The sequence below is a fragment of the Rhinocladiella mackenziei genome (genome assembly GCF_000835555.1).
Source record: "Rhinocladiella mackenziei CBS 650.93 unplaced genomic scaffold supercont1.5, whole genome shotgun sequence".
Classification (NCBI taxonomy): domain Eukaryota; kingdom Fungi; phylum Ascomycota; class Eurotiomycetes; order Chaetothyriales; family Herpotrichiellaceae; genus Rhinocladiella; species Rhinocladiella mackenziei.
In genome coordinates this window covers 1,660,064-1,686,409 of record NW_013550600.1, presented here as the reverse complement: position 1 = coordinate 1,686,409, position 26,346 = coordinate 1,660,064, and the positions used below count along the sequence as shown (strand labels likewise).

The 26,346-nt window shown below is 52.4% G+C and overlaps 11 protein-coding genes across 11 annotated transcripts; 5 read left to right on the top strand and 6 right to left on the bottom strand.

Annotated features, from left to right (window-relative positions):
• Nucleotides 1–53: 53 nt before the first annotated feature.
• Nucleotides 54–1,362, top strand: Z518_07083 (uncharacterized protein; the record flags this gene model as incomplete). Its single annotated transcript, XM_013415212.1, has 3 exons — nt 54–264; nt 317–592; nt 641–1,362. 3 exons carry the CDS (start codon nt 54–56, stop codon nt 1,360–1,362), a joined length of 1,209 nt encoding a protein of 402 aa, XP_013270666.1.
• A 499-nt stretch (nt 1,363–1,861) lies between these two features.
• Z518_07082 (uncharacterized protein) lies at nt 1,862–3,019 on the top strand (the record flags this gene model as incomplete). Its single annotated transcript, XM_013415211.1, has 1 exon — nt 1,862–3,019. One exon carries the CDS (start codon nt 1,862–1,864, stop codon nt 3,017–3,019), a length of 1,158 nt encoding a protein of 385 aa, XP_013270665.1.
• A 1,373-nt stretch (nt 3,020–4,392) lies between these two features.
• Z518_07081 (uncharacterized protein) lies at nt 4,393–6,295 on the bottom strand (the record flags this gene model as incomplete). The annotated part of the gene is made up of 2 exons (XM_013415210.1): nt 4,393–6,116; nt 6,178–6,295. 2 exons carry the CDS (start codon nt 6,293–6,295, stop codon nt 4,393–4,395), a joined length of 1,842 nt encoding a protein of 613 aa, XP_013270664.1.
• Nucleotides 6,296–6,890: 595 nt separating this feature from the next.
• On the bottom strand, nt 6,891–7,625 carry Z518_07080 (uncharacterized protein; the record flags this gene model as incomplete). Its single annotated transcript, XM_013415209.1, has 1 exon — nt 6,891–7,625. The coding sequence occupies one exon, from the start codon at nt 7,623–7,625 to the stop codon at nt 6,891–6,893; it is 735 nt and encodes a 244-aa protein (XP_013270663.1).
• Nucleotides 7,626–7,653: 28 nt separating this feature from the next.
• Nucleotides 7,654–8,179, bottom strand: Z518_07079 (uncharacterized protein; the record flags this gene model as incomplete). The annotated part of the gene is made up of 2 exons (XM_013415208.1): nt 7,654–8,038; nt 8,091–8,179. The coding sequence occupies 2 exons, from the start codon at nt 8,177–8,179 to the stop codon at nt 7,654–7,656; spliced, it is 474 nt and encodes a 157-aa protein (XP_013270662.1).
• A 1,306-nt stretch (nt 8,180–9,485) lies between these two features.
• Nucleotides 9,486–11,193, top strand: Z518_07078 (uncharacterized protein; the record flags this gene model as incomplete). Its single annotated transcript, XM_013415207.1, has 4 exons — nt 9,486–10,114; nt 10,166–10,574; nt 10,632–10,856; nt 10,939–11,193. 4 exons carry the CDS (start codon nt 9,486–9,488, stop codon nt 11,191–11,193), a joined length of 1,518 nt encoding a protein of 505 aa, XP_013270661.1.
• Nucleotides 11,194–11,851: 658 nt separating this feature from the next.
• On the top strand, nt 11,852–15,054 carry Z518_07077 (Pro-apoptotic serine protease nma111; the record flags this gene model as incomplete). The annotated part of the gene is made up of 3 exons (XM_013415206.1): nt 11,852–12,262; nt 12,317–14,815; nt 14,869–15,054. 3 exons carry the CDS (start codon nt 11,852–11,854, stop codon nt 15,052–15,054), a joined length of 3,096 nt encoding a protein of 1,031 aa, XP_013270660.1.
• Nucleotides 15,055–16,171: 1,117 nt separating this feature from the next.
• On the top strand, nt 16,172–17,557 carry Z518_07076 (uncharacterized protein; the record flags this gene model as incomplete). Its single annotated transcript, XM_013415205.1, has 7 exons — nt 16,172–16,244; nt 16,366–16,425; nt 16,477–16,593; nt 16,645–16,676; nt 16,726–16,843; nt 16,896–17,092; nt 17,144–17,557. 7 exons carry the CDS (start codon nt 16,172–16,174, stop codon nt 17,555–17,557), a joined length of 1,011 nt encoding a protein of 336 aa, XP_013270659.1.
• Nucleotides 17,558–18,130: 573 nt separating this feature from the next.
• Z518_07075 (uncharacterized protein) lies at nt 18,131–19,940 on the bottom strand (the record flags this gene model as incomplete). The annotated part of the gene is made up of 3 exons (XM_013415204.1): nt 18,131–19,678; nt 19,735–19,795; nt 19,900–19,940. 3 exons carry the CDS (start codon nt 19,938–19,940, stop codon nt 18,131–18,133), a joined length of 1,650 nt encoding a protein of 549 aa, XP_013270658.1.
• A 629-nt stretch (nt 19,941–20,569) lies between these two features.
• Z518_07074 (uncharacterized protein) lies at nt 20,570–23,961 on the bottom strand (the record flags this gene model as incomplete). Its single annotated transcript, XM_013415203.1, has 2 exons — nt 20,570–21,443; nt 21,494–23,961. The coding sequence occupies 2 exons, from the start codon at nt 23,959–23,961 to the stop codon at nt 20,570–20,572; spliced, it is 3,342 nt and encodes a 1,113-aa protein (XP_013270657.1).
• Nucleotides 23,962–25,332: 1,371 nt separating this feature from the next.
• Z518_07073 (uncharacterized protein) lies at nt 25,333–25,715 on the bottom strand (the record flags this gene model as incomplete). Its single annotated transcript, XM_013415202.1, has 2 exons — nt 25,333–25,601; nt 25,652–25,715. 2 exons carry the CDS (start codon nt 25,713–25,715, stop codon nt 25,333–25,335), a joined length of 333 nt encoding a protein of 110 aa, XP_013270656.1.
• Nucleotides 25,716–26,346: the final 631 nt, after the last annotated feature.

Genomic DNA, 26,346 nt, shown 5'->3' with positions numbered 1-26,346 from the left:
GCACCGTCGTCTTTTCTGTTACGAGCATTTTACATCTTTTCGCTAATCACACCATGTCACGCATAAAGGAACTTCCTGATGACTTTGATGAAAGCGTCAATCTCGACGACGCGCCGAGTGCGCCCTCAATGCAGGACCTCTACAACAAACACATCTCAGGGCCTCAGCAGAATATGATATCCGACAAAAGCTTTGAGGAAATTGTGCAAGACATGAGTAAAACTCCTCTTTTCATGAACAGTCTCGACGAAGCAGTCGACGAGAGTACGCTAAAGCCTACGGCGATTGAAATGGACAGCTGAGTAAAGGTGCACAGATGGTGAAAATGTCATGATAGAGGCCATCAAGGCTCTTCAGTACGAGGGCACCAAATCGGAAATCGCCCAGGGTTTCAAAGAGCGGGGGAACGAAATGGTCGCCGAAAAGAATTGGAGAGACGCCAAAGAATTTTACACCAAGGGCATTGCCGTGTTGGTCGACAAGACCGAAGACAAGTGGGACAAGGCTGAGGACGCGGACGAGGAGCAAAAACAATGTGTCATTCTTGAGGAGCAGCTCTATGTGAATCGAGCATATTGTAATCTGAAGCTGAGTATGCTTGGGGATCCCTCTCTGGCGGACGGTTGCGCTGACGGTTGAGAAAACTACCGGTCAACCACGGTCGACGGTGCGGCCGCCCTGCGCATCAACCCGTCGAATATTAAGGCACATTACCGATCCGCCTCCGCTCTGTTCGCCCTGGACAAAGTGATGGAAGCCCTCGATGTGGCCTCCCGCGGTGTCAAACTCGACCCCGGCAATGCCGCGCTCCAGAAGTTGTTGGGGCAGATTCGGGCCAGAGCAAAGACGAAAGAAGCCCAAGACCGACGTCGACTGGCAGAGCAGAGGAGAAAACAGCAGGAGAAGGCGGTGTTGGATGCCACCCTCAAGGCACGGAAAATCCGGGTTCGAATGTCAAACGAGCCTCCGAACCTGGAAGACGCGACAATTCGATTGTCACCAGATCCTCTATCGCCAACGAGCCTGCTAGAATTCCCCGTCATGCTTCTTTACCCAATGCACAACCAATCAGACTTCATCAAGGCCTGGGCAGAGAAGGATGCCATCACTCATCACCTGAGCTACATCCTGCCCTTGCCGTGGGACGACAAGAATGAATACACGCAGTCCACGGTGGATTGCTATATGGATACGATCAGTGGCGGCCTGATGAAGATCGGCAAGAAATTGACCCTGCTGGAGGCGCTGTCGAACGGCAAGAGTGAGGTGGTAGATGGGCTGGTGAGGATATACGTGGTACCGATGTCATTGGCACCGCAATGGATAGAGGAAATGAAGCGGAAAAAGGGCCAATCGAAGTAAATCGTTTAGTTACTTACCGTGATGCCCTGCATCGAGCGCGAAAGTGCCTCTTCTGCGCAGGGCGCAGTGTTTTTGAGACGGATCCAATCGCGGCGCCGTCAATGATTTAGTCGTCCGCATTTTTCCCACTAATGACTTGAGAGCCCTTTCGATTTTTTCACACACCCACTCGTCAGTCTTGATCATCTACCCTACCAAACAGACTTCCCCTGCTCCCTTCGATTCGGTTCACGGTCGTCCCTCTTTGGCCCCCCCCCCCCGGTTGGCCCCTCTCTTGCGTCCTGTCCACGAGCCGAACTCTGCGAGCCCTGCCTGGCGTTCGTTAGTGTCGGCTACCCGCTGCAAGCCCAGGCGCCACTCCGTCTCAGCCAGAACGCAAAACCGCTACAGGCGGGCACCACCGCAATCTGCTCGGAGGGCTTCCCTCGAGGCTACCGCATACGCTTTCCAGCTCTACAAAATCCTTAGCTCACGTCCAATCAAGCATCGCTGGACAATCATGAATAACCCCGCCCTGCCGCCGTATGCTTCCCAGAGTCCAGGGCCATACGCTTTCACCAGTCCACAGCCGGGAGCGCACTTTTCCATCTCCGCTGGCCCCCCTTTCGATGCTGCCCAGGCTCCATTCCAACCGGGTATGATATCAAACCACATGCAACGGCCCTCCCACCCTCAGCAAACCCAGCAGCCGATCCCTCAGCATCTCTATCAACAACATCCAGGACAGGTTGGTGCTTTTTCGCGACCAGAGAACCGTTCCAACTTCGGTCCACCAAACAAAGGCTCGTCACAACACCCCAACCTTTCATGCGACCCAGCGCGGGTTTTATGGCGGTATACAAGGGCTAACCCACCAGCAGGCACTCCCTCGGACGGTCGACCTCATATTCCAGTGACCCAAGGAACAAATCAGACCTTTCATCCCCACCAGACCCAGATCTCCGCGAGTGCCCCTCCACCGCTCCCTGCTTCGTCTGCACCGACCGAAGGGAATATGGCTGCCAATATAGGACTTCAAGGGCAGCAGCCCAATGCCAGTCTAGCGCAACAAGCACAAATTCAGAATGCGGCGCAAATGGCGCGGCCTGCTCCTCAGCAGCAACAACAAGGCGGGCCGCAGTTGTCGCCACAATCGGCCGCACGAGAGCGAGCGCGGGTATCGGTTTTGTTGGAGATCAATGCACATTTGCTGCAAGAGGTTGTATCGTTACAAGCCCAGGGAAAGGCCGGTCCTCCGCCGAATCAAGGCCAACAATCCCCTACGTCCCCGACTTCGGCGACAGATCCAAGCAATGCATTGAACAACAGTCCTGGCGAGCCGGCCAAATCTGCAACTGGCACGGGGACAACACCATCTAAGCCACCTTCACAAGAATACGCCGATTGCATGCGCCGTTTACAAGCCAATCTCTCGTACTTGGCCGCCATCGCAGATGCGAAAAAGAAGGTCACTGGAGCATTGCCCACGGGGCCAGCAATTTTGGTTCCGCCTCCCCATTTACCTCAAGTTCATGATCTATATAAAAAACTGAATGCGCTGTTTCCGGAAGCGGGCCAGTCAGCCATCAATAAAGCAATGGCGCATGCTGCTCAGTCTCAAAATCAGAACACGAGTGCAAAAACCCAGCGGCCTGTCTCGGTTCCAGCTCAGGGCTGATTGATGGCTGCTGGTAATAGAGACTGGTGAAGAAATGGAGCCGAAGTTTGTTATGTGATGCTGATCGCGCCAAAGCCATCAAATCAGCGACATTTGCGGCACAGGGGCTCTTCAGCGGAAACCATCCACGCCGGGTGACATCGCTTTCAGGCGCGCCCATAATAATCAAGACAAAATTGGTCAAACATATGATGGGAACTCTTCTCAGCTTGCCAGAGATGAGAAAGATACTCATTTATTTCCGGGCTTTTATCCCCGTTTGTCTGCCTTCCGAAATCGTTGTCGTGTGAGACTGGAAAATTCCGGAGATTATAGGAGAACAGGGACCAATTTGTCGAGAGGTGGAGGTCTTATGACGCTGATGTCTCTGAACATTGGTCACCAATTGAAGACATACCAAAATACGGAGGTGGATATAAGGAGTGATGATGACACATCTGTGGAGGGAAAAATGATCGCTCGTCTCGCTGTAAATGAAAATTCTTGGTGTTGAGAATGGAAGATTGAAATTGCAGAATGGGTATTTCTGGAGAACATGGAGGCCGTTGTTGGGCAAGCAGGAGGACATGCTGCAACATTTGAAGCAATGAAAGGAATCCAACAATAATTGACAATGATTTGGTCGGGTTTTGCATTTCATCAGCTCTCCCAGCAGTGTCATGAATCCGAACGTGTGGTTGGGGGATCAAATGGTTCCTTAAAGACGACCAATATGAAGATCAAGTCGTCTGGCTGTGTCATACCTCAAAGCTGCTTTACCCAAATCCTTGTATATTATACCAGTAGATTCTTATTTGGAACACCTCTGGCTCGGTGACAGCGCTGGTGATGGCTGAGAGAACCCCAAGATCAGTAATGACTGGCCCAAACTGACCCCCGATTTGGAAGAGGGTGATGCTGCGTTGTACTCCCCCCGGCGTTGGACGCGAGCGGCACATGCCAGATGAGACAACTGGGATTGACCTGTTACAGATCATATGCGAGAGCTCCACCATTAGAAGGGTATTGTTGTCAAACAGATCAAATTGAGAGCTCCGAGGGCCGCTAGAGCCAGGAGAGTATCCATTGCGCTCCCTTGCTTTGCCACCAGTTCTCTAGGCTTTCAAGGGTTAAGACATTACCTTACCTTGAGGACGTTGGATCCAGTCTGGGCCAATCCATAGAGACCCTTGGCGGTGCTAGAGGCCTTGTTGTCGAGTTGTTGCCATCATAAAGGGGTTTAGAACTGCATAAATTTTCCAGCCAATCAGAGCAAGTTACTTGCGGAAGTCACGTGATATATACTATGGCACAAAGAAGTGCCAACACTTTTGATCGTAGCCAGGTCGCCCTCTATCTGGTTGCCGCAAGTGGTAGACAAGGGAACCACAAGTTCAGTAAATATCAATGATGCGACGTGTAGGTGCTGAATAGAGCAAATGCAGCAGTTTTACTGCAGATCTACTCCAGTAGGAACTTACATGCGTGGTTTGATCAGTCGATCCAGGGAGCTTCCTCGTCGGGCCATCCATCTGGAAAAGATTCCATTGCTCTTTCTGACCACTCCCTTCACCCATTGACATAGATGTAGTAAAGTCAGATTCTATCATGACGGGGATCTCCACTGCCCCAAGCCGTCGATGAGTGCCAACTCCACGAGTCTTTGTAAGCACAGCTCCGTGAATGAGATAACTGGTAGCGAACAGAGGTAAGAATGACAATCTTCCTCGTTGAATCAGTTCTTGCACCTCTTCCTGAGGATATTCTAGGCTGATCAATGAGTCGCGTGGTGAATCGCCCGTGCAGAAGCGAACGCCAGCCACCTCGAAGCTCGTAATCCTTTCTTCACACCACAAGACTTTCAGAGGGAGACCCAATCCCCTGATTCGGATTAAGATTCCAGTCGTTGGGGCACTTCTGTCATTCTCGATGGGCTCCAGGACCTCTTCAACCTCGGCAAAATGAGCCTGTACTCCTCCAAAGGTGGATGGGAAAAGTGTTTCGCCGTCAACAGAAGCCCACGACCAGCTGGGGGCACGAAAGGGAGTCAGCCTAATCGGGAGGGCCATGCGAACTTCCGTAGGCCTCCACCACCCGAGATCATATACCATACTTTTCTTCCACATACCGGCAATGTAATAATCGTTCCTGTGTCGAGTCATGCGTTTGGCAATACCCGAAAATGCAATAAGCTTGTCCTCGGAGTACGTAAGTGTACATTTTGAGTACTCGTGTACTAGGAGTTGCCATAACTCAACAAAATGGGTGTCGTCAACACGGTCAGGATTTTGGATCAGTGTCGCCATCGCCGTTTCGATTTTTGGTTTTGAAATAAATGACATAGCGGATGTTCGAGGCAATCCATTCGGAAACATTTCCAAAGCAGCAAGCTCACAGCATTCCCATCCCATTTGATGGCGCCCGAAATGGAGGATCCTACGCGCCATAAAACGTTCTTGGAATACCCAACCTCTTTTGTTGAGTGGAGCATTATCAATTTCGTCGGACCACATGTCACCGTCCACTATCATGAATTTTTGACGAGTATCATTGGCGATTAGTTCGAGCTCTGAAGGGTAGTGAGGATCTGGGGAACGGTCCATAATGAGAGATTCGGAGCCATCGATTGACATTGTTGCCGATACATTCAGAAAAGCGCACGAATATATCTTTTCCATGTCCTGTAATTCGTTTCTCAAGTCTGATCGACCATCTTTGTCCTGCTTGATACACAGAGTATCGATCCAAAGGTAATAAATGCCAAGGTGAAGGGCGATCGTAATAGTATCCTGAAAGATCTGCGGGAGACTGACGATGTCAATGGTCGCCTGAAGTTCTTGTATTGTTGTCGATGTTAGTTTTGTGTACGACTCGACGCCCCAACGATGACTTAGGGTTATATAATGACCTTTGGGAGGATGATCCTTGGACAATACGAGCCTGGCTTTTGGGCCGCGTGGTCTGAGGTATAGCAGACGACTTGGATACCATCCTCCGCTGTCCATCCCACATTTCTTGTGATCTTTTGTGCATTTTTCAATCCAACCATCGACAATGGCAAAGTCCGTTTGAGTTTTTGCGCAAAGTTCTCTGGGGCGTAGTGTATTTCCGGACAAGTCTGTCCTCAGTCAGCCTCATATTCCACTTGAGAACACGAAAAGTCGAGACGGCAATGTTACCAGCAGCGGATGCGAAGTTCAATTCGACTTCGCAGGAATCGTAGCCTGTTCCATAACGTAAGGGAGCTATGTTGATAAACATGGGGAGCAGGGTATTTTGCTGAGGCTCTTCGAGCATGATTTGTCCAAACCTAGAGAACTTCACCCACAGTGATCGCCGGGACCATGCATTGTAAGCTTTCGGATCATGTGATTTTAACCACTGCGAGAACTTGTAGCAAATCCAGCAACTGCGGGCACGCGTCTTGAGAAAAGCAGGAAGCTTCACAGGTATCTCTCTGCTGTTTTGCATCGGCGGCTGATTTTGATGAAGTCGCCGGATCGCCGAACAGCATCTCGCACAAATTCCCATTTTCCCAATGACTAGTCAAAGTCTGAACTGAACTGAACTGTACGTTCACCAGAGGAGTCCAAAATCATTCTGAAGGGACTGACAGGTGCGAATTCTAAAACGCAATGTAGCATCCCAAGGCCAGAAGGCTGGGTTCTAAAAATAGTTGATATTAGGCAATATAACTAGCCTTATACCAAGACCCCCGGAAAATGTGAAAGACCGAAACACTCGCCCGTGGACATTTAGGTATTTCTTTTGAGGCATCTTTATTCCGAAAAGAACATCTCCCGATGTGGCTATACTTTCGAAGAGGTGGCCTGCGGAATCCGCAAGCACCCAGGTCTGGAAACTGAACCACTTTCGGTGACTGTATATATGGCTATGTTGAGGCCTTGTTGCCCGAAGAAGATGCAGCAGCATCTTTCCTCGCATACTCCGGCAGGTCTTCCCCAGCTCTCCATCTATACTGCGACGCGGGATGGTCTGCCCTAACTCTTGGGCCTTTGCCGTCTCCGGTATAATTCTCTCGAGCAGAACCCCCCGGAAAGGCATACTCGTCCCAGAATACGCCACGGCGTCTCAGCTCGGGAAAGAGGTACGTGACGATATCCTCGAAATTACCAGGAGAGATGGCATAGGAGATGTTGAATCCATCCACATCAGCCTTATTGATCCACTCTTGTAAAACGTCAGCTACTGTCTCTGGCGAACCTACAGCCTTCGCATGGGGTCCTCCAAGCGCCAATTCCTGGGCGATTCGGCTTTTCGTCCACTTGATATTCTCTCCGCCAGGGACAGTTGCACTCCATGATTCCAGCATGCCCTGGATGGCACCGGGAAATCCTGGAGCAAAGCGGAAGTCTTCGTCGTCGCCCCAGGTGGAGATGTCAACCCCATACCAACCTCCAAAAAGCGCAAGAGTGCCTTCGTCGTCGGCATAGGAGAGGTACTCGTCGTACTTGGCCTGCGCCTTCTCGTCCGTCTCGTCCACAATAATGATGATGCCTGCTAGTAACTTGATACTATGGGGATCACGACCTTGCTCCACCGCCAGTTTACGGACGGCATCTGCTGTTTTCCTGGTCACATGTGGCTCCATTCCAGGGAGGAACATGGCTTCGGCATGTATTCACTATACCACATCAGTTGCATTCCGTGAGGGCTGATGGAACTGACCCAACGTGGTCAATCCGCCGAACACGGTCCGGCACAGTGTACTGCTTTGTGTTCCGATCTTGAACTACCGCATCGTCCCTCCATGAGCCCTCCCAGAGCTTGTAGGTGACATTGAGATATTCCTCGGCTATGGCGTATCTGACGTCGTGTGGGACCTGGGTATCCAGCCCGAAGTTTTTGGCTGCGTTCTCCAGGTAACTAGTCACGATATTCCATCCCACTCGCCCTCGGGTGAGATGATCCAGTGTCGAGAATCGACGTGCCAGCGAGAATGGATGTTCATACGTGGTGGAGGAAGTAACGCCAAAAGATAGAGATTTGGTTACCGACGCCATGGCTGCAATGGCCGAACTGTCCTCTTTTAGCAACGTGAATTCTCGAGCTCGTCAACGGGACATAATACAATGGGTCAGAGATGGGGAATTGTGCGGCACCGGGAAGTGCAGGCTCGATGTTTCCTGGTCCTTTGTAAACGTCGTATATTCCCAGCATATCGGCAATAAAAGACCATACTGCAATTGGTGGACAGAGCCTCACACAGAAGCCAGAACTGATAATATGGGCAGGTCTATGGCGACATCCAAGGAACAGGTCACAAGAATATCACAATATCGACTATTGGATAGATCTGGCCAAGATCCTTGAGAATGGGAAATTTCAACATACCCGCCGCGACGTGACCCGGCGAGCTCATAGCGAAGGCGTTCATAATCCATGGCTTTTTTCCCACGGGTATGGATCCCATCTTGCTGAAAGGCCGAAAGACCTTGAAATTCTGTCAGAGCTTAGAGCCCGTCGTGTCTGTGAACGACAGCTTGATAGATATACTATGCACACATGAAGGAGGCACCCGGGGGGGAACACGAAGTACCCTTTCACACTGTCTATTTTGTTGGAACACTAATGCAGCCCTGCTTAGCGTTCCATGACTTTGGATACGGTGTTATCGAGGAGGGGTGAACTGATCACATCATCTCTCACTATAATTGTGAAATCCATCTATCAAGAGACTCACTTACTAACTCGAGGAACCGAAAATTGTGGATTCTACAATGCCGCCAAGGGTCCAGTGTGGCCTTGCTGAATCCACTCTCGAGTGGTTCAACATCGGATTCGGATATGGAACGGGTCTAAAGGCCGTCTAGTCTGGATCCATTCGATTGACACCTAACGACGGTTGGTCATCGGTTATGATAATGGTGATATTGCGACCATGAACATTCTCCTAAACGTGAGGCTGCCCATCAATCAGCCATTTATTCTCTAGTTTGACGAATCCTCCGGTTCACGGCAAGCACGAATTCCACCACGTTATCTCCCGAGTCAGAATGAACCAATTGTCGAGAATGATTCTTCCCGGCCGTGGAAAGACGGCACAGGTCTATGCCAGACCATGAATGACGCGATCAAGACGTTTCATGTGTCAATGGTTGTACCCAAATTTTCGCAGCGGTCAATGAAGGTTGGGACTATATATGTGGTCAACAATGATCGTGCCTTGACATGACCAGACCGAGTGGTTTTGAGGCGAAGTTGACGATTCAAGATGTCTGAGAGCGCAATGATCCCGGGCCCCCCTCTCCCAAAGCGTCGGATATGGCGTTGTCATGGGCCTTGGGGTGGCATTTGCCATCGGTTCGTGATTGGGAATTCGAAGAGGCTTTGATTAACCGTCCGTAGGTATGGTTATTGTGACAAGATTATTGAAGAGGACCTTTGGAGAGGACAACAGAACAACGGAAACGTGAGATGCGCAATCTCGAACTGGGGAGCTGTCGACTAATCTTGTCTCAGCTTTATGGTTGCCAACAGAAGCGTCGGAACTGGTCTCACTGAATCGGCGGTGATTTTCAGTACCGCTCTTCTCGGTGCCCCATATCTGACCTACTGGTACGGTATCGCGCTTCCAGTATGGTGGGCCAATGGACAAAGCACCATGATCTGCGCGTTCGGCTGGCTTGCCATTCAAGCGAAACTGAAGGCACCTAATGCGCACACACTCCTCGAGTTAATTAAGGTGCGCTATGGTTACGTTGCACATATCATCTGGATCATCTTATGTCTCATCAACAACATCCTCAACTTCTCGTCCATGCTGGTCGGGGCTTCGACGGCTGTGTCTTCCTTGACGGGAATGAACATTGTCGCCTCTACATACCTTCTTCCACTGGGTGTTATGGTCTACACCTATTTTGGGGACATTCGGGCGACATTTCTCACTGACTACGTCCATACGTTCATTATCATGATTATATTGGTCTGGTTCACCATCAAAGTTTTGACCATTCAAGGAACTGGATCAATTGGAGCGCTCTATGATGCCGTTTTGCCCTTGTCGAAGCAACACCCGGTTGAGGGAAACTATCAGGGTTCGTACTTGACCATGACAAGCAAGGAATCCATCTCCTTTGGCATCATTCATATTGTGTATGTGTCGCATTCTGGTGTCTAATCTCTCTCAGTGCTGATCTCTTACAGCACGAACTTCGGTATTGTCTTCCTTGATACTGGTTTCTGGCAAAAGGTGGGTATTGTCGTACACACACACAAACATCTAAGGCCGCCAACTGACATAGAATCTAGGGTTTTGCCGCGGAAGTGGCAGCGGCCGTTCCTGGCTACATTCTTGGTGGAACGCTTATTTTGCCATTTCAAGGAGGTATGCTCACAAACCAACGCTCTTTCCAGTCCCGCCACGTTCCCTACGGCATTTGCTCTTGTCTGGAAACGGCAAACCAGGGCCACCGCCATCATATCTCCGTTAATCGGCATGGCGTGTGGTCTTGCGGTTTGGGTTGGAACAGCCTACGGACTATATGGTGAAGCAACGATCAAGACTCTGGGGATGACTCTACCCTGCCTCTACGGCAATCTTACCTCCTCCTTTGTGCCTTTGCCTATCACGATCGCCATATCATATATCTGGCCCGACTCAAAGTTCTAGTGGTCCGATCTACTGACCATCAAACGGGTCGAGGACGATGATCGTGGTCAAGTGGGCGCGACCGCCACTCACTTCAACGCTGACGTGTATTTTTCACCTGATCGTGTCGCATACATGAAGCGTGTGTCACGCATTGCGGTGTACTGGGGCATTGCTACTTTCGCGGGCCAGGTGGTGTTGTGGCCTCTGCCGATGTACGGTGCAAGATTTGTGTTTTCCAAAGGGGTAAGGGGAATCCTCTCTCTCTCCTCCCATTCCATCTTCCTTCATCATACCTAGTTCTAACATATGTAACCGATGTCCATAGTTATTTGTCGCCTGGATAGTGGTGTCATTAATCTGGCTCTGCGCTGCCTTGTTCGTCGCCAACTTCTACCCGCTGGTCGACGGCGGCCTCAAAAAGATCTGGATCGTTGTGAGTGGCAAGAAAGATGTGGTTGTTGAGAAAGGGTTGGATGATGGTTCGGGCTCTGGAGGTGGAGTATCCTCGATGGAGACGACGAATACGCCGCCGGGGGAAACGGAAGAGATCGTTATTGGTGGGGAGAAAGGTATTGCTTGATCTGAGGTTTGATTTCCTTCAATGTTAGAATGGAGCAGACAAGGAAAGGGCTGAAGATTGTGGGCAGCATCAAGCCATGTCGAGTGGTTGGCTGATTGATCTGCCTCATGGACATGAAGCTGAGCGTGCGATGATAGACACGAGAATTCTCTCATGAAGTCCTCCGATAATCAGATATGCCGACGGTTAAAGCGGCACGACAAGTCGCCAAGACCCGTCTCGAGAGGGTTTCCATTTTTCAGGCCTTCCCTTTTTCGGGTCTCCCTTTTGGACGAAGGACTCAGCCTGAACGCAGCCTTGTCGCCACGGTTGAATGTGACTGCGGCCTTTTTGTGAGGTCTGCGGTTTAGTCCTTGCCCATTGTCTCTCTCTCTTCAGTTTTCGAATGATATCTGGTATTTGCCCCAAATTCGTCAGGGGACTGTTTGTACATTCTTGTAATATCTCTAGGAGTTCCGCTTCCTTATGCGCCAACCCTCACCTACGAACCTCTACAGCGGTCTCGATATTCATCGCTCCCCAGCCTTGCTCATTTAGAGTGCCCACGGCGGACAAACCTGGAACCGGTCGATCTTTGTACAGTCTTGCATCTCCTCATCACCAGCGCCTCCTTGCTGTCCGATCCTCCTTACGACAAACTCGTCCGTGGTCTACCACCATGTCCGCCAACGGAGAAGCTCGGCCCAAGCGAAGAACAAGCCCGGTCTCGGCCCTCGAGAGACCGAAAAAGCAGCTAAGACAAGAGAATGGAATGCCTACGCCAGGGGATGCCACTCCGCAAAATGGCTCAGTGTACGACATCGAGGCGGACGTGAACTCGATGCCGATCATCAACTCCGTTTCAGCAGCGGGAGACTCTCCGGAATGGCAGGCCACCATAGAAAGAGTGATCAAGAGTGTTGTATCGATACATTTCTGCCAGACATGCTCGTTTGACACGGACCTGTCGACCTCGAGCCAGGCCACCGGTTTCGTGGTGGATGCTGAGAACGGTTACATTTTGACCAATCGTCACGTCGTTTGCTCTGGCCCGTTCTGGGGATACTGTGTGTTTGACAACCATGAAGAGGTTCGTGGGTGGTTCCTGTCGCGCCCATTCGGACCGTCTTGCTGACCGCTGTAGTGTGACGTACGACCTGTCTATCGCGATCCGGTTCACGATTTTGGAATTCTACAATTTGACCCCAAGGCTATCAAGTACATGCAAGTTCAGGCGCTTGGACTCCAGCCTGAGTCGGCCAAAGTTGGGGTGGAAGTGAGAGTGGTCGGAAACGACGCCGGCGAAAAACTGAGCATATTGTCGGGTGTCATTAGTCGATTGGACCGCAACGCCCCCGAATACGGCGAGGGCTACAGTGATTTCAACACGAATTACATTCAGGCGGCCGCGGCGGCCACGGGTGGAAGTTCCGGTAGTCCGGTGGTCAATCTCGGGGGTCATGCGGTTGCTCTGCAGGCAGGTGGCCGCGTTGATGGCGCCGCTACCGACTACTTCTTACCCCTGGACCGACCATTGCGAGCTTTGCAGTGTCTCCAACAGGGACAGCCCATAACCCGAGGCACGGTCCAGACACAATGGATGCTAAAACCCTTCGATGACTGCAGAAGATTAGGATTGACTCCCAACTGGGAATCTGCCATCCGCCAATATTTTCCAAATGAGAACAGTATGCTGGTGGCCGAAATTGTCCTGCCCGAAGGGCCTGCCGATGGCAAGATCCAGGAGGGAGATGTTCTGATTAAAGTCAACGGGGCGCTGTTGACGTCCTTTGTCAAACTCGACGCGATCCTCGACTCCAGTGTCGGGGGAAAGGTGGACCTGTTGTTCCAGCGAGGCGGAGAGGATCACGAGGTCACGCTGGACGTGCGCGACCTGCATGCCATCACCCCGGATCGATTTGTCACGGTTGCCGGTGGGAGTTTCCACAATTTGTCGTATCAGCAAGCTCGATTGTACGCGATCGCTTGCAAAGGGTTATACGTGTGCGAAGCGGCCGGATCATTCAAGATGGACAATGCTCTTTCGGGGTGGATCATCGACACGGTCGACCAAAAGCCCACCCCGGATCTCGACGCCTTCATCGCGGTTATGAAAACGATTCCTGATCGATCTCGCGTGGTTATTTCGTACCGGCACATTCGGGATTTACATACACGAGCGACGAGTATCGTTCATATCGATCGACACTGGCATCCCAAAATGAGGTTGTCGATCAGGAACGACCAGACGGGGCTGTGGGATTTTCAAGATCTCGGCAAAGCACTTCCGGCGGTTGCGCCGGAGCCGAAATCGGCCGATTTTATTCAGCTGGACGGGATCAACGTGCCCGCGGCGGCGGACATTGTTCGTTCCTTTGTCAAAGTTTCATGTTACATGCCGGTCAAGATCGATGGCTATCCCCAAGCGCGCCGAACAGGGTTCGGGCTGGTCATCGACGCCGGGAAAGGGCTGGTGGTGGTCTCCCGAGCCATCGTCCCGTACGACCTTTGTGATATCACCGTCACCGTGGCGGACTCCATCCAAACTGAAGGAAGGGTGGTGTTCCTCCATCCCCTGACCAACTACACGGTCATTCAATATGATCCGACGTTGGTGCAGGCCCCCGTCCAGACGGCCAAATTATCCACCGAGATGATCAAGCAGGGAGCCGACACGATCTTTGTGGGCTTCAACCAGAACCACCGCGTGGTCGTGGCGAAAACCACCGTGACCGACATCACGGCCGTGGGGATCCCCGCCAATGCCGCGGCTCCCCGATATCGAGCGGTGAACCTCGACGCCATCACCGTGGACACGGGATTGTCATCCCAATGCTCATCGGGCGTTCTCATTGGCGCCGATGGAGTTGTTCAGGCGTTGTGGCTCACGTACATGGGCGAACGAAGTCAAGGGAGCCATCGCGACACCGAGTACCACCTCGGCCTGGCGACGAGCATGATCAAGCCGGTGATCGACCAGATCCGTGCGGGGATCATTCCCCAGCTTCGAATTCTGAACATGGAGTCGTACGTGGTCCAGATGGCACAATGTCGCATCATGGGCGTGTCGGAAGAATGGATCAAGAAAGTGGCCAAAGCGAACCCGTCACGGCATCAACTCTTCATTGTGAGGAAGGTCGACTGTGGTCCGGCCCATGGACCCGGTGATGGGCAATTGCTCCAGGAGGGAGACATCATCCTCACCCTCAACGACCAGCTGATTACCCGGGTCTCCGACTTTGATATCATGTACGATCAGGAATGGCTGGATGCGTTGGTGATACGCAAGGGCAAGGAAGTGCGCCTCAGAGTGCCCACGGTGCCCACGGCAGATCTGGAGACGTCTCGGGCCGTCATCTTCTGCGGAGCCGTTCTCCAGAAACCTCACCATGCGGTGCGGCAACAAATCAGCAAGCTTCATTCCGAAATCTATGTCAGCGCCCGAAGCCGAGGGTCGCCCGCATACCAATATGGACTGGCACCGACCAACTTCATCACACACGTTAATGGCGTGAAGACCCCGGATCTGGATACCTTTGTCAAGGAAGTCAGCAAGATCGAAGACAACACCTATTTCCGGCTGAGGGCCATGACTTTTGATAATGTGCCATGGGTGGTGACAATGAAGAAGAACGAGCACTATGTAAGCTTTGTGGACGTGACTTTACCCGTCATGGATGCTGACGCGATCACCAGTTCCCCATGTCGGAGTACGTGAAAGATGCAAACCGACCGAATGGATGGAAAGTGATTTCATACTCGGCCCGGGGGAAGAAATCCGGAACGAAGGATGACGGTGCACCGGTGACAGCGGAGGCGATGGACGAAGAAGGCGAAGACGGAAGTGATGGGGATGAAGCACCTGATACATTGCAGAAGTAATTGGACGAGTGATTCGGAAGATGTTCGCTTCCCGGGACAGATTGAGCGTCTTATGTTTGCCGGGACGGCGAGAACAGTCATAAGACCCCATGCCCAAATGACAAGCATCTGTTAAATTAGAGAAGTAGAAACAATATCATGCCGATGATGATTGAAGCTGGGACCGACCTATGATATCAAGGCTGTTGGGTATTGGGGGTCCCATCGGATGCCAAGATTATCACATGCCAAAATCTGCGACCGAAACCCGGTCCCCCAACTGGAACACGCCTCTCAACTTTCCAAGACGGTGGAATCGGTGCGAGGATCCTCTGGTACCAAATCTGCCTCCGGCGGATGATGGAACAGGATTGGTGCGATGTGATGGCAATGGAGGAGGAATCAGGCCGATGACATTGTGAGAAGATATAGAACCGGCCAGAGTGTCTTCATGAAGCAGACTGGACGGAGTTTGAAAAGTGCACGCGACCATTTCGTGGGAAAAGGAGAAGGAAATGAGAGTGCTGTATCACACAACACAGTGCCGGAACAGGGAGATACCCAATATTAAGAACTTGATACGTACGTCATCGGATGTCATTGCCGGTCATGACGCCGGCGTAACGAAGAATTGTGAGGCCGTCGCATCACCGTATGACACGACTTCAGCCTGTCAGTCAGTGACTGGTACACATCACGATGTAATCTTACAGCGGTAACCCGCAGTAATTGGGGCCCGAGTCCACTTCGTCACCACTAACACAGCTCAAGGCAAAACTGGGTTGCTCGCTGGCTTGCTTCATCTCCTCGCTGCTCCTGTCTACACCACCTTTTTCCTTCCTCTGTATTTCCCTTCCACAATCACCATCAATCTCTCTGGGACGATTGATCGGATTCATTCACACCTCTGTCTCATATCATCTGTTGCATCCACTCGCGTCTGCTGACCAGGACCCTCACGTCAACATCTGCCACCAAATCGACTTTCTGCTCCGATCAAACCACCATCCGTCTTCCGTTGCAGTCTCCTTTACCGAGTCCAAGCATTATCTGTCTGTCCTTGTCTCCTCTTTGATCGTTCTAAAAGATGTCTTCGGAGGAAGTCAATCCACCCTTGGATGTCCAAACATCCACCACCATGTCTGCGGCCGGTAGCTCTGATCCGGCTCCCTCCACCAATGGCACCTCGCTGAAGGACACCGTCGTCAACAGTAAGGTACGCAAAGGCTCTCTATATCCTGGTGGCCATATGAAAACCCCCCCCCGGATCTAACGTATTGCATAGGATCGAGCTTCATCTCTCCCTCTTTTACAACACTGACCCCCTTCCAGACGCGGCGGCTGCGGTGAACACAGTACAAGATCACCCTATCACGCAGAATGTTGTCAATGGTGCGCTGGCCGATCAACAACATCCCCATCGGCCATACTGAATTGCTCCAGGTCCAGTTGCAACATCTATCAAGAACCAGGCCGGCGCCACTGCTTCCGAATTCAGTGATCTCGCCGGCTCTCGTCAACCTCCATCGTACACCGCAGCCAACGAAACCCCTCTGACCGGTATGAAATTTCCCCTCCCAAAGTCACGTCATCCATTCTGACCGGGAACAGATTACCACTCCTTCTTCTACACCCTCTTGAGTGTCCGTTCTGACATCCCCTACCCCCCTCGGCGTTTCTGACAACCTGTAGTGGAAAAACAAACGAAGTACCGGCATCACTTTTGCCTCTGTGGTCGCCTTCATTTTCGCCTGTCGATACCTGCCGATCACGAGATATTTGTTGAAGATCTCATGGATGACTCTGGCGGGTATGTTTACAACAGAACATGTCCATCTGACCGCAATTAACATTGTCCACAGTCGTTACCATTGCCGAGGCTTCTAGCCAAGCTCTCTTGGGCTCCAGTGTCGTCGGTGCCGTGCGACCACGACGATACTACAAAATCCCGAAGGAGACGCTCGAGGCCTCCCTTGACGGTCTGGAAAACCTCATCAACTTTTTCGTCATTGAGGGTCAGCGACTTGTCTTTGCCGAGAACATTCCGGTGACAGCGGCGGTGAGGGTGATGTTCTCCCGTTCCCATCCAGCCGAACACTGACCACGACAGGCTTTCTTGTCCACCTTCTTGACCTACTATCTCATCAAGCTTCTCCCGCTCTGGGGCCTGGCACTCCTCTTTACCTGTGTTATCTTCCTCGGTCCCTTGATATACATTGAAAACCAAGAGTTGATTGATTCCCAGCTCGAACATGCTGGCAACATCATCAGCCAACAGACCAACCAAATCAAAGAGTTGACCGCACAACATACCAGCAAGGGCTTGGAATCCATGAAGCAGTACACGGGAACCTATGCGGCCAAGGCCCAGGAAATGGTTGGAAGTGCCAGACAGAAAATCCCCTCCCCCACTACGAGCAAGGCTCCGGTCAAGGAGGCCGACTTTCCTCCTGCCCCGAAAACCGACCTCCCCACATCCTCTGTTGAGGAACCCAAATCCGGGAGCGAGCCGGTGGCGGCATAAGATTGATCTGGAAACCGCCGCGTGACTATTGGAATACCTTTGTGCTTTGGCAGGCGGAATGTTGGTTAGCGCCCCATGGCCCCAATCGAAGTTACACGCCGGGAGTCAACGAGGAGCAAATGAGACCGCAATACGCAGCGACGACGTCTTTTCCCTTCTCAATTGGCGATTATGGACCCGCCCCACGCGCGACCGGTGGAGTCCATTGTCCGAGACAGAGCTTTCTTTGCAGTTGGTGGAGGACTCGCGACGGCCAGAAAAGTCAGCCTCTGGAAAACCCCCCTTTTTGGTATGATCGACAAGCAAGTATGGATGTTTACCACCAGGAATAGCATGCTTATTGGTAGTTGTTACATGATCACTTGTTCCTTTCTTCTCTCTGTATTGCAGATCCAAATTTTTGTAGGGGACACGGAACTCTTGGTGAAGAGCTGTAGCATTTCTTCCGGACATAAGACATTTCAACCCAATCTATAGATAAGTAGAACCCGATTCTGAGGATATTTACCATTGCTTCCACTCTTCAAGGGCCCCCATGAAGGTCTTTATTGTATCAACCCCGTCCATCCTGCATTACAGCCTCGCTCTCGCCCTCTGATCCGTGACCACGATGCCCTTCTTGCCACTCTTCCGCATGTCCCGGAGGACGCGGCGAAGGATCTTGCCGCTGGGCGACTTGGGAATTTCATCAATGACCTCGACCTCCGTCACCCACTTGTGCCGCACCTTATTGTCCTGCACGTACTTGATGAGTTGGCTCGCGACGGCGGCGGGGTCGTGGCGTTTCGTGGGCTTGGGAACCACGTACGCCTTGGGTCGTTCGCCCGAATAATCGTCGGGAATACCGAGGACAGCGACGTCTTCCACGTCCGGGTGGCCGAGGAGGAGGTCCTCTAACTCAGCGGGAGCAACACCGATACCCTTGACTTTGATCATTTCTTTCAGCCGGTCGGTGATGGTGATGAGGCCTTCTTCGTCGATGGACCCGATGTCGCCGGTATGTAGAAATCCGTCTTTATCAAACGTCTCTTCCGTGGCTTTCTGGTTGTTCAGATATCCCATGACCACCTGGGGTCCGCGGGCCCAGATCTCGCCGGGCTCGTTGAGGCCGCACTCCCGGCCGGTTGCGGGGTCGACGATTTTGACTTCGGTGGACGCCACGATCGTGCCGACGCGGAAGGCGTATTTGTAGTCGTACTTCTCGGGCGGATGGGCTGTGATGCAGGAACAAGATTCCGTCATGCCATAGCCTTGCTTGAACCCGGTTCCGGGAAACCGCTTTTTGAGAAGCTCGAGGATCTCGGCGGACAGCGGAGCAGCACCGGAGGAGAGCCGTCGCAGCGAGCTCAGGTCATATTTGCTCAGGGTCTTCTCGTCGCGAACCATGCGGATCAGGATCGGTGGGACGAGGAGCATTTCTTCCAGTTGGTATTCTTGGACCGTGGCGAGCATGGAGTCCATCGTGAAGCTCGGGAGCATGTAGACGTTGGCGTTGAGGAGGATCGGGAGGTGCATTTGGTGAACGAGGCCGGTGATATGGAACAAGGGGAGCACGGCGAGGATTCGGCGCAGCGTGTTCGGAGAGATCTGCTGTATTTGCAGACATTGCGCAATGACATTCGCGTGGGCAATCATCACGGCTTTCGGGAGGCCGGTGGTCCCGCTGCTGAAGGACAGGAAGCCGCACACGTCCTTGTTCTTCTTCCCAGGTGGGAGTTGGAACGGTTCAATCTGCCCGGAAGGGCCATACGACCGGCCGGCTTCGAGCAGTGCCGACATGGTCGTGAAACCCTCCATCTGGCCCTCGAGGAGGAAGACTCGCTCTTGTGGAATCCCAGCATTTTGGGCCGCGGCCGCGGCGACTTCCATACTCTCAGGGACGGTAAAAAGGAACCGGGCCTCAGCGGTCTTGAGTGCATAGGTCATTTCTTCGACATTATATGCCGGGGAAGCTCCCGACACCACGCCTCCAGCTCGCAGGATGCCGAACATGGCGCAGGGATACCACACGGTATTGGGGGAGAAAAGAGCGACGGTCTGGCCTGGTCTGAGGTCATACTTCTTGACGAGCGCCGTTGAGAGGTGGGTGGTATGGGCTTTGAGGTCGGTGTAGCTGAGGTGCTGTTCACGTTCAGTATCTGATCTGCCGGGTGGGATCTCAATAGATGACAACGCACTTCTTTGGTGACAGCATTGGTAAATCCCTGGATCTCTTCCGGTCTGAAGTGTCGTAGCGGACTATAGTCGGAATCGAATAGCCATGTCCATACCGGGAGATGCCACGGCACTAGAAGGGACCAATGTCAGCTATGGAGGAGCAGGCTTATCGGACACGTGCACACGAACTCTCAATGGGAGGTTGGAGGGATTTGAAGATAGGCATCGTGATGGGGAGGGCTGTGAGCGTGAGAGAGACAGAGAAACGAGAAAGACCCCAGATACTTCAAGAAATATTGGGAGCAGTCAGGAAAAGATCAACGGAAAAACACTTCCGAAATTCATCGTCCAGTCTTTATACTACCAGGAGTGCTCCTTTATAGTAGTACCTCTTGGATGGCGATAGTCAGGGCACGCACCCTCGGGAGAGGGAGCAGGGCTGCAGATTCGCCCATCCGGGGAAAGAAATTATTCCTCGGTTCAAATTCCAACTGCGGAGGCAGGAGCGGTGGGGGGGAACGTGCCCAATTTAGGCAGGTACGCTAGCGAAAAGAAACGCACGTGACAGAGTTAATTCACCGCTCAGCCTTGTCATTTACCGATTGTCAGCCTTGTCAAAACGGCCAACCAGCCGCCAACCCGCCAACTCCAATGTCCACCCAGCACGGTAGCCAAAAAAAAATCTCATGCGCCCGAGCCACTCACCCGTGTCTCCAGCAGAGCTCTATGTTACAGAATTCCCTTTCCATCACCCACGATCCCAAGAAATGCACGCTTTTTACTGTAGTCTGTTCCCCCCCGGAGTCAACTCCTGATTCATGCAAATCAACCCTCCCACCCCCTTTTTCCCTCATCTCAACTCATCAAACGAAAGGCCTCCACTGCCATGGTGGGGGTCTCGACGAGGTGGTCTCGTGGAACACCCTCTTGCTTACGTCTCATGTAGAAACTGCGACACTCATTGAGGACTTGAGCCCACTCCGCCAACGCTCGTCCACTGTACCGCGCCGTACCCATCTCGTGGGGCTGGGGTTTCAACGGCGTGACTTCCTTGGCCCTCGCCTTTCCTTTGGCATCGCCACTGACACTGCTCCCCGTGCTGGTGCTCTCGCTGCTCAGTCGTGCCCGCAGTATACTTTGAGCGTTGGGCGGGAGTTGCGGTGCCGTCAAGACTCGGTTCTTATTTTCCCACGTCGGGGCCTTTTGATACCATTCGAGCGAGAATTTGAATGAAAAGGCTTGATGTGGAGGGGTGGCCGGACGATACGAAGGTTTGTTTGCCGTGATCGCACTGTTGGGTCCCGGACTATGGTCGCTGGCCGTGACCACCCCATTCTCTTCGGGACTTCCCGGTGGCGTCACTTCGCCGGGTCGATTATTTCCTGGGCTGGATCCAAACACGTTCAAGCCGCGGAACAAGCTCCATCGTTTCTTCGTCCCGGGCGTGGGCGAATCCGCCGACGGAATGGTGTTGAGAACGGACGAATGATTTTGATAAGGTGAACTTTGGGTGACGACGGCCGCGGCAGGATATTTGTCATACGTGGTCGCGGGGTTGGTGAAGACCGGTTGGCTGTCCGTTCGGATGATGATAAGAACGCGGCTCGGCGCCGGGGAACACGGTGCGGACGGTGGTGGGACAAGGCCTCGCATTTCTGCCTCTGCACTCAGGTACTGATAATTCGCCCAGCACTTGTTCAACCGGGTGGCCAATGTCCGCAGAATTTCCCTGGTGTCGGGTAAGCATCAGGATCACACAAGGAGAGCGGCGTGACGTACACGTCCAAGTCCGACACTTGGCCATCGTATCTCGCAATTCTCCAACACAACAACCGGTAGAAGTAGTGACGAACCATGGGCGACCAATGGCAAAAGTGCTGTTCGAAAACGCCGGGATCCAATAACCATTCCAAAACCAGCTGTCGTTTTCTTTCCTCATTAAAAATTAAGATCGACCATGTACTGTACACGAATGCGATCAACCGTATCTGCGTCAAAACGCTTTGGCTCTGCATCATGCGCTTGCAGACCTCGAGCCAAAATGGCCAATCGAGAATGGGGGTATCGTTGTCGTTCTGGTGGTATCGCACCATGATCGGGAGAACTTCCTCCATGAAATCGCAAATCACATAACAAGCATCGTTATTGTATAAAGAGATCTTGCGCGTGGCCGCCTTGGTGACGCTGTCGAAGGAGCCGACGAACAAGTTCCGGAACAGGGCTCGATCGGGATCGATGTCGCCCAAGACATCTCGCAGAAGTATGATCAATCGGTTTTCGGCAATGGACCGAGACGCATTGGCCATGACCATGGGCAGGGATGCTAAAGCATCTGGATTGTCCATGTTGTAGCCCGTCCCCGAAGGATAGGGGTCCGCGTTCTGGTTCCCTTGTCGATAAATGGTCGTCTCTAGAACCACCAACGACTGGGCACAAAGGGGGACCAGGCCGGGAATTCCAGCGCGGGCTCTCAATGATATATCTTCGGGGAGGAATTCGGAGACCAAAATGTGGTAGTGCTTCGTGAATGAAAAGAAGAGGTCACTATCCCGTCCCGACCATCGACCCACCCACGGACCACTCCATCGGACACTCTCTGACCCAGGGGGAATCGCACTGCGTTGTTGGAGGTGACGGGACAATCCTGCTTGAGAGCCGACACACAAGCTCCGTACTGGTGGTGGGAAGTGGTTGGCCAGCGCTTGTGAGATGAGATCCAACTTGTCCCCTTGCTCGACCCCCAGCTCATTAAACACCCGCCTCAATGTGCCCGGGCTCAGGCGCCACAATCGTGTGAGCATGTCGGCCACGCCCGGACAGAAGAAAAAGGCGAATGCACAAGTCTTGCCGGCAAATGCCACCAAGCTGGCGGGAGCCGCCCGCAAGGACAACTTATCAATCACAAATGCCATCTGAGACAGCAGATTCTGAACAAAGATATTTCGCACGTTCTGATGAATGGTGTCGATCAAGAAATCCGCCCCGTCGGACTCGAGCGAGTTGGTCGACTTCGACTTGGGAATCGAGCTGCGGCGGGGGGTGTCCCCCGTGGTTGCAAAGCCCGGCGCTCTCCATTCGGGCCGTAACATGATCATACTGGCGGATTCGAGGAACGACGGTCTATCCGTGCCCGTGATGGTCTGGTTATTTGACCCGTGGAGCATCTCGAGCAACGCCGTCCACCACTTATTGAGAATGTTGACACGGCGATCCAGATCTTCCGCTCGAAGCGTGTGGTTCGAAGGATGTTGGGCATATTTGACAAGAAACGGCATGAGAGTGAGTCGAAGCACCTTGGCCTTCTGCAGACTGGGTCTGGTCTGAAAACTGACGAATTCGCCGTCGAGCCCGCGGAAGGCCGTCCACAGCGGATCTTTTCTCCTCGTCACTTCGGCCCCGATAGCGGCGAGGCGATCCGAGGAAAGAGTCGTCGGGAGCGGCGGGACTCTCCCTGATGAGATTTTTGACTGTAACCTCTCGTTCGAAGCTGAACTCTTGAGAGAGGTTGACGACGAGTTTCTCGACAGCCGTCTCAGGCTGAGTTCGCTCTTGTTCTTGACATAGAGAACACTCAGAGGCCTCTGGATAGCGGTCGGATTCTTGTCTCGAGTCTTCCGGTGCGATGGGGAAGGGGATCGCGCGGCAACCGGTTCCGGAACTCCGATCGAACTGACCACGGAAGTGGTTTTATTCTTGCTCGGTGACCAACTCCTCTTCCGTTCTGGTAAAGCGCTGTCGTCCCTGCGGACAGGGGATGAGGGTCTCGATGGCGAGGGAGCCGCCCACGATTTCCGAGCGAAAGTGCGGAGCGTGCCTGCTACTGACCGGCTCAAACTTTTGGGTTGCTCATCTTTGCCGACGCCCACCTTTCCCATCTCCCGTGCCAGGGTCTCTTCTTCATCGCCCGACATAGAGAACTTCGCGCTCGACATCTTCCTCTTTGCTTTCCTCGAGGCCCGGCGGAAGAGTTCCATGTTGGCCATGTGGACGCTGTCGTTCACTTTGGTTTTGGACTCGGGGAGAAGTGAGAGGACATTTTCGGAGAATGTCCGTTTGATCGGAGGGTTGGACGTCTCTTTTTCCAACGTCGGAAGGTACGTGTAACTTGCTGACCGAGTCAGGTCTGCTGAAGGAGAAGAATGGATCATCTCAGATGAAGGCAAAGGAGCAGATGAGTGTCTATGAGCCAGGGCAGGGAGAGGAACTGCGGGCAAAATCTGCCCTTCGACGTGTGCAGACACAGCCATCTTGATGGGCACGGCAGGCCCGCGCTGTCGTCGCCGCAGTTACGCCAGAGCGAAAGATGGATTCTTTTCCCTAGGTCTCGCCATCAGACAAGCGCCAGAGTAAGGACGGAGGGCATCGATGGGAGAGGACAAGGGTTGGAGGTCGTCGGGAGGAACGGAGTGGCCTGCTCAGGTTTGGGGGAGGAGGAATCAGGAACGACAGAAAAGGGATATGACTGTAACAAAACGGGGAAGAAAGACAAAGGATCCGAAGGATAACAACGAAGGACAGATACGAAGAGTGAATAGCGAAAGATGAACAATGGCAAGAACAGGAGTGCGTTGAGAGTTAGCTGTGGAGTCAAGGAAACTCCTTCCATATACACCGTTTAGCCGCGTTGGTGGAAACCAAATCTGGGTTCCCCGTTGCTGTCCAAGGGTGCAGGAACACGGGCAACAGGGCACGGCCGCACTGGGCTCTGGCTGAAAATCCCCCAATGGCCGCAAAGCAGTCGGCATCATCAAGTACCGGCCGACAGTTTTCAAAGTGTGTGGCCCGAAACAGTTGAACGGCGAAGACTTTCAGGGATGCTCCCTAATAGGTGGGGTGGTCCATTTCACTGAACTCGCCTGCTCCCCGTATCCTCTTCAATATGATTACCTCGCAGTTTTCCCCCTGTACTAACCAAAACCTATTCTTCATCCTGGTAAAGCATAGGTTACTGGCAATGCACATACCTGTTCCCCAGCATTTCCCACCCACCTGTCAGTTCGATTACGTAGGCGCCTCACACGGACCTTTGCCACGAATATGTCCGAGCCAGGTTACCTGTGGATACGACCGAACAGGTTGCCTTGCAGAATAACCCTCGGACATGGCATCAATAAGACCTAAGGAAAAGGCTTAAAGGACACGCGTTTCTCCTTGATATCAGCTCAAATGACGGACTTCGGGCGTTGACATGCGTACGTATCAGGGATGCTGTGCAGATCGCTCAATTACATGCTAGTGCTAGGATAATATTTCCATTTGGCAAATGGCGTGCTCTCGATCCTTGTTCGTATTCATTCCCGATAATAGGTGTCATTGTAGACTCAGACATGAGTATTCAATCTGAGACAAGTTGGTAAAAGACCAATCGCCTCCTTGGACTGAATAACACCTGGTGACCGCTCTTCTAGAACCAGATTTCGTGGTGGAGTTAGGAGGCATGTGACAAGAAGGAAATGTTGATGATGACCCTTGAAAGGTGCAAAGACAGCTCGCATTAAACCTCTCCTGACACCAGAATGCAATTGACCAACCCCGTATATGCTGAATGGCGATGGTCCTTTTTATTTCATTCCTCAACTGATTGTACAAACACTTTTCATCAAGGTTCTCCACGATGATTAATGGTGTGCCGGCTCATCGTCATCCTCCTCAATGTTCTCAAAAAAATCCTCCTCAGCCTGTGTTTCTCCGGTCGCACTTTGGCCTTCGATTTCAACCACCTGGTCCTCATATTCCTTCATTTCCTTCGCCAGATTGGCCTCTTCTGGTGACTTGGGAGTGGCTGGCGGGGTGAACTTCTGGACGTGCCCTTCGGCATCAGAGGCTTTTGACGGTGGTGGCTTGTATGCTCGTAGTTCTTTCAGATACATGTCCTGAATCAAATCGGCTGTCATTCATAAGCAAAGTAGTCTCGGACAGAGTATGGATATAACTCACGCATCCTCGCGACCGAAGAAACTGCAAAGCTTCGGCGAGGGGCTTGCAGGGTCCGGGAGCTCATCCGAGCTAGGAGGCGGGTCTGTTTACGTGGTCAATCACTGAAGAATTTCTTTGATTCAGTATACTCACGCCGACTCTCAGTGACTGTGCCATTGTTGTCTCTATGGAATGGTACAATGGTTGCTCATTTCAAACGTTGAGAGCTCAATCTTGAAGCTTTCCATCCAAAGCCTAACCCGTTTTGGTCGAGGCCAGTGTCTCGGTCACGTGGTTAAGCTTGGCACCGCTTTATCCAGCCTCGGATTTCACGAAAACTTTGAAGAGTCAAAACCGCGCGCCTCACTCTTTCCACCGCCTTCATATTCCACTAGGAAAGGAACCATCTCTGCCAACGCTGTTCCTTATTCTATCGCTGACCGCAGTGTTCACGTATCGCCCACTTTCGAACGACGAACTGATAACGACATTTCGTGTTCAGAAACTCTTCTCGACTCACGAGACCTTCGCTGGTTCAACGGTCCACATTCAGGTCATCGCTCACTCTTGCGCTCCTCTCGAATCACTGCCATCTCCTCGTTCCTCTTCTCTGCTCTCTTCCGGTTCCTCGAAGGTATTTTAGATAGCTCGAGCACTGGTTGTCCTCTCTTCGGGTTGTCTCATTCACTTGTTGATGGCCTGACTGACGTTAGAAA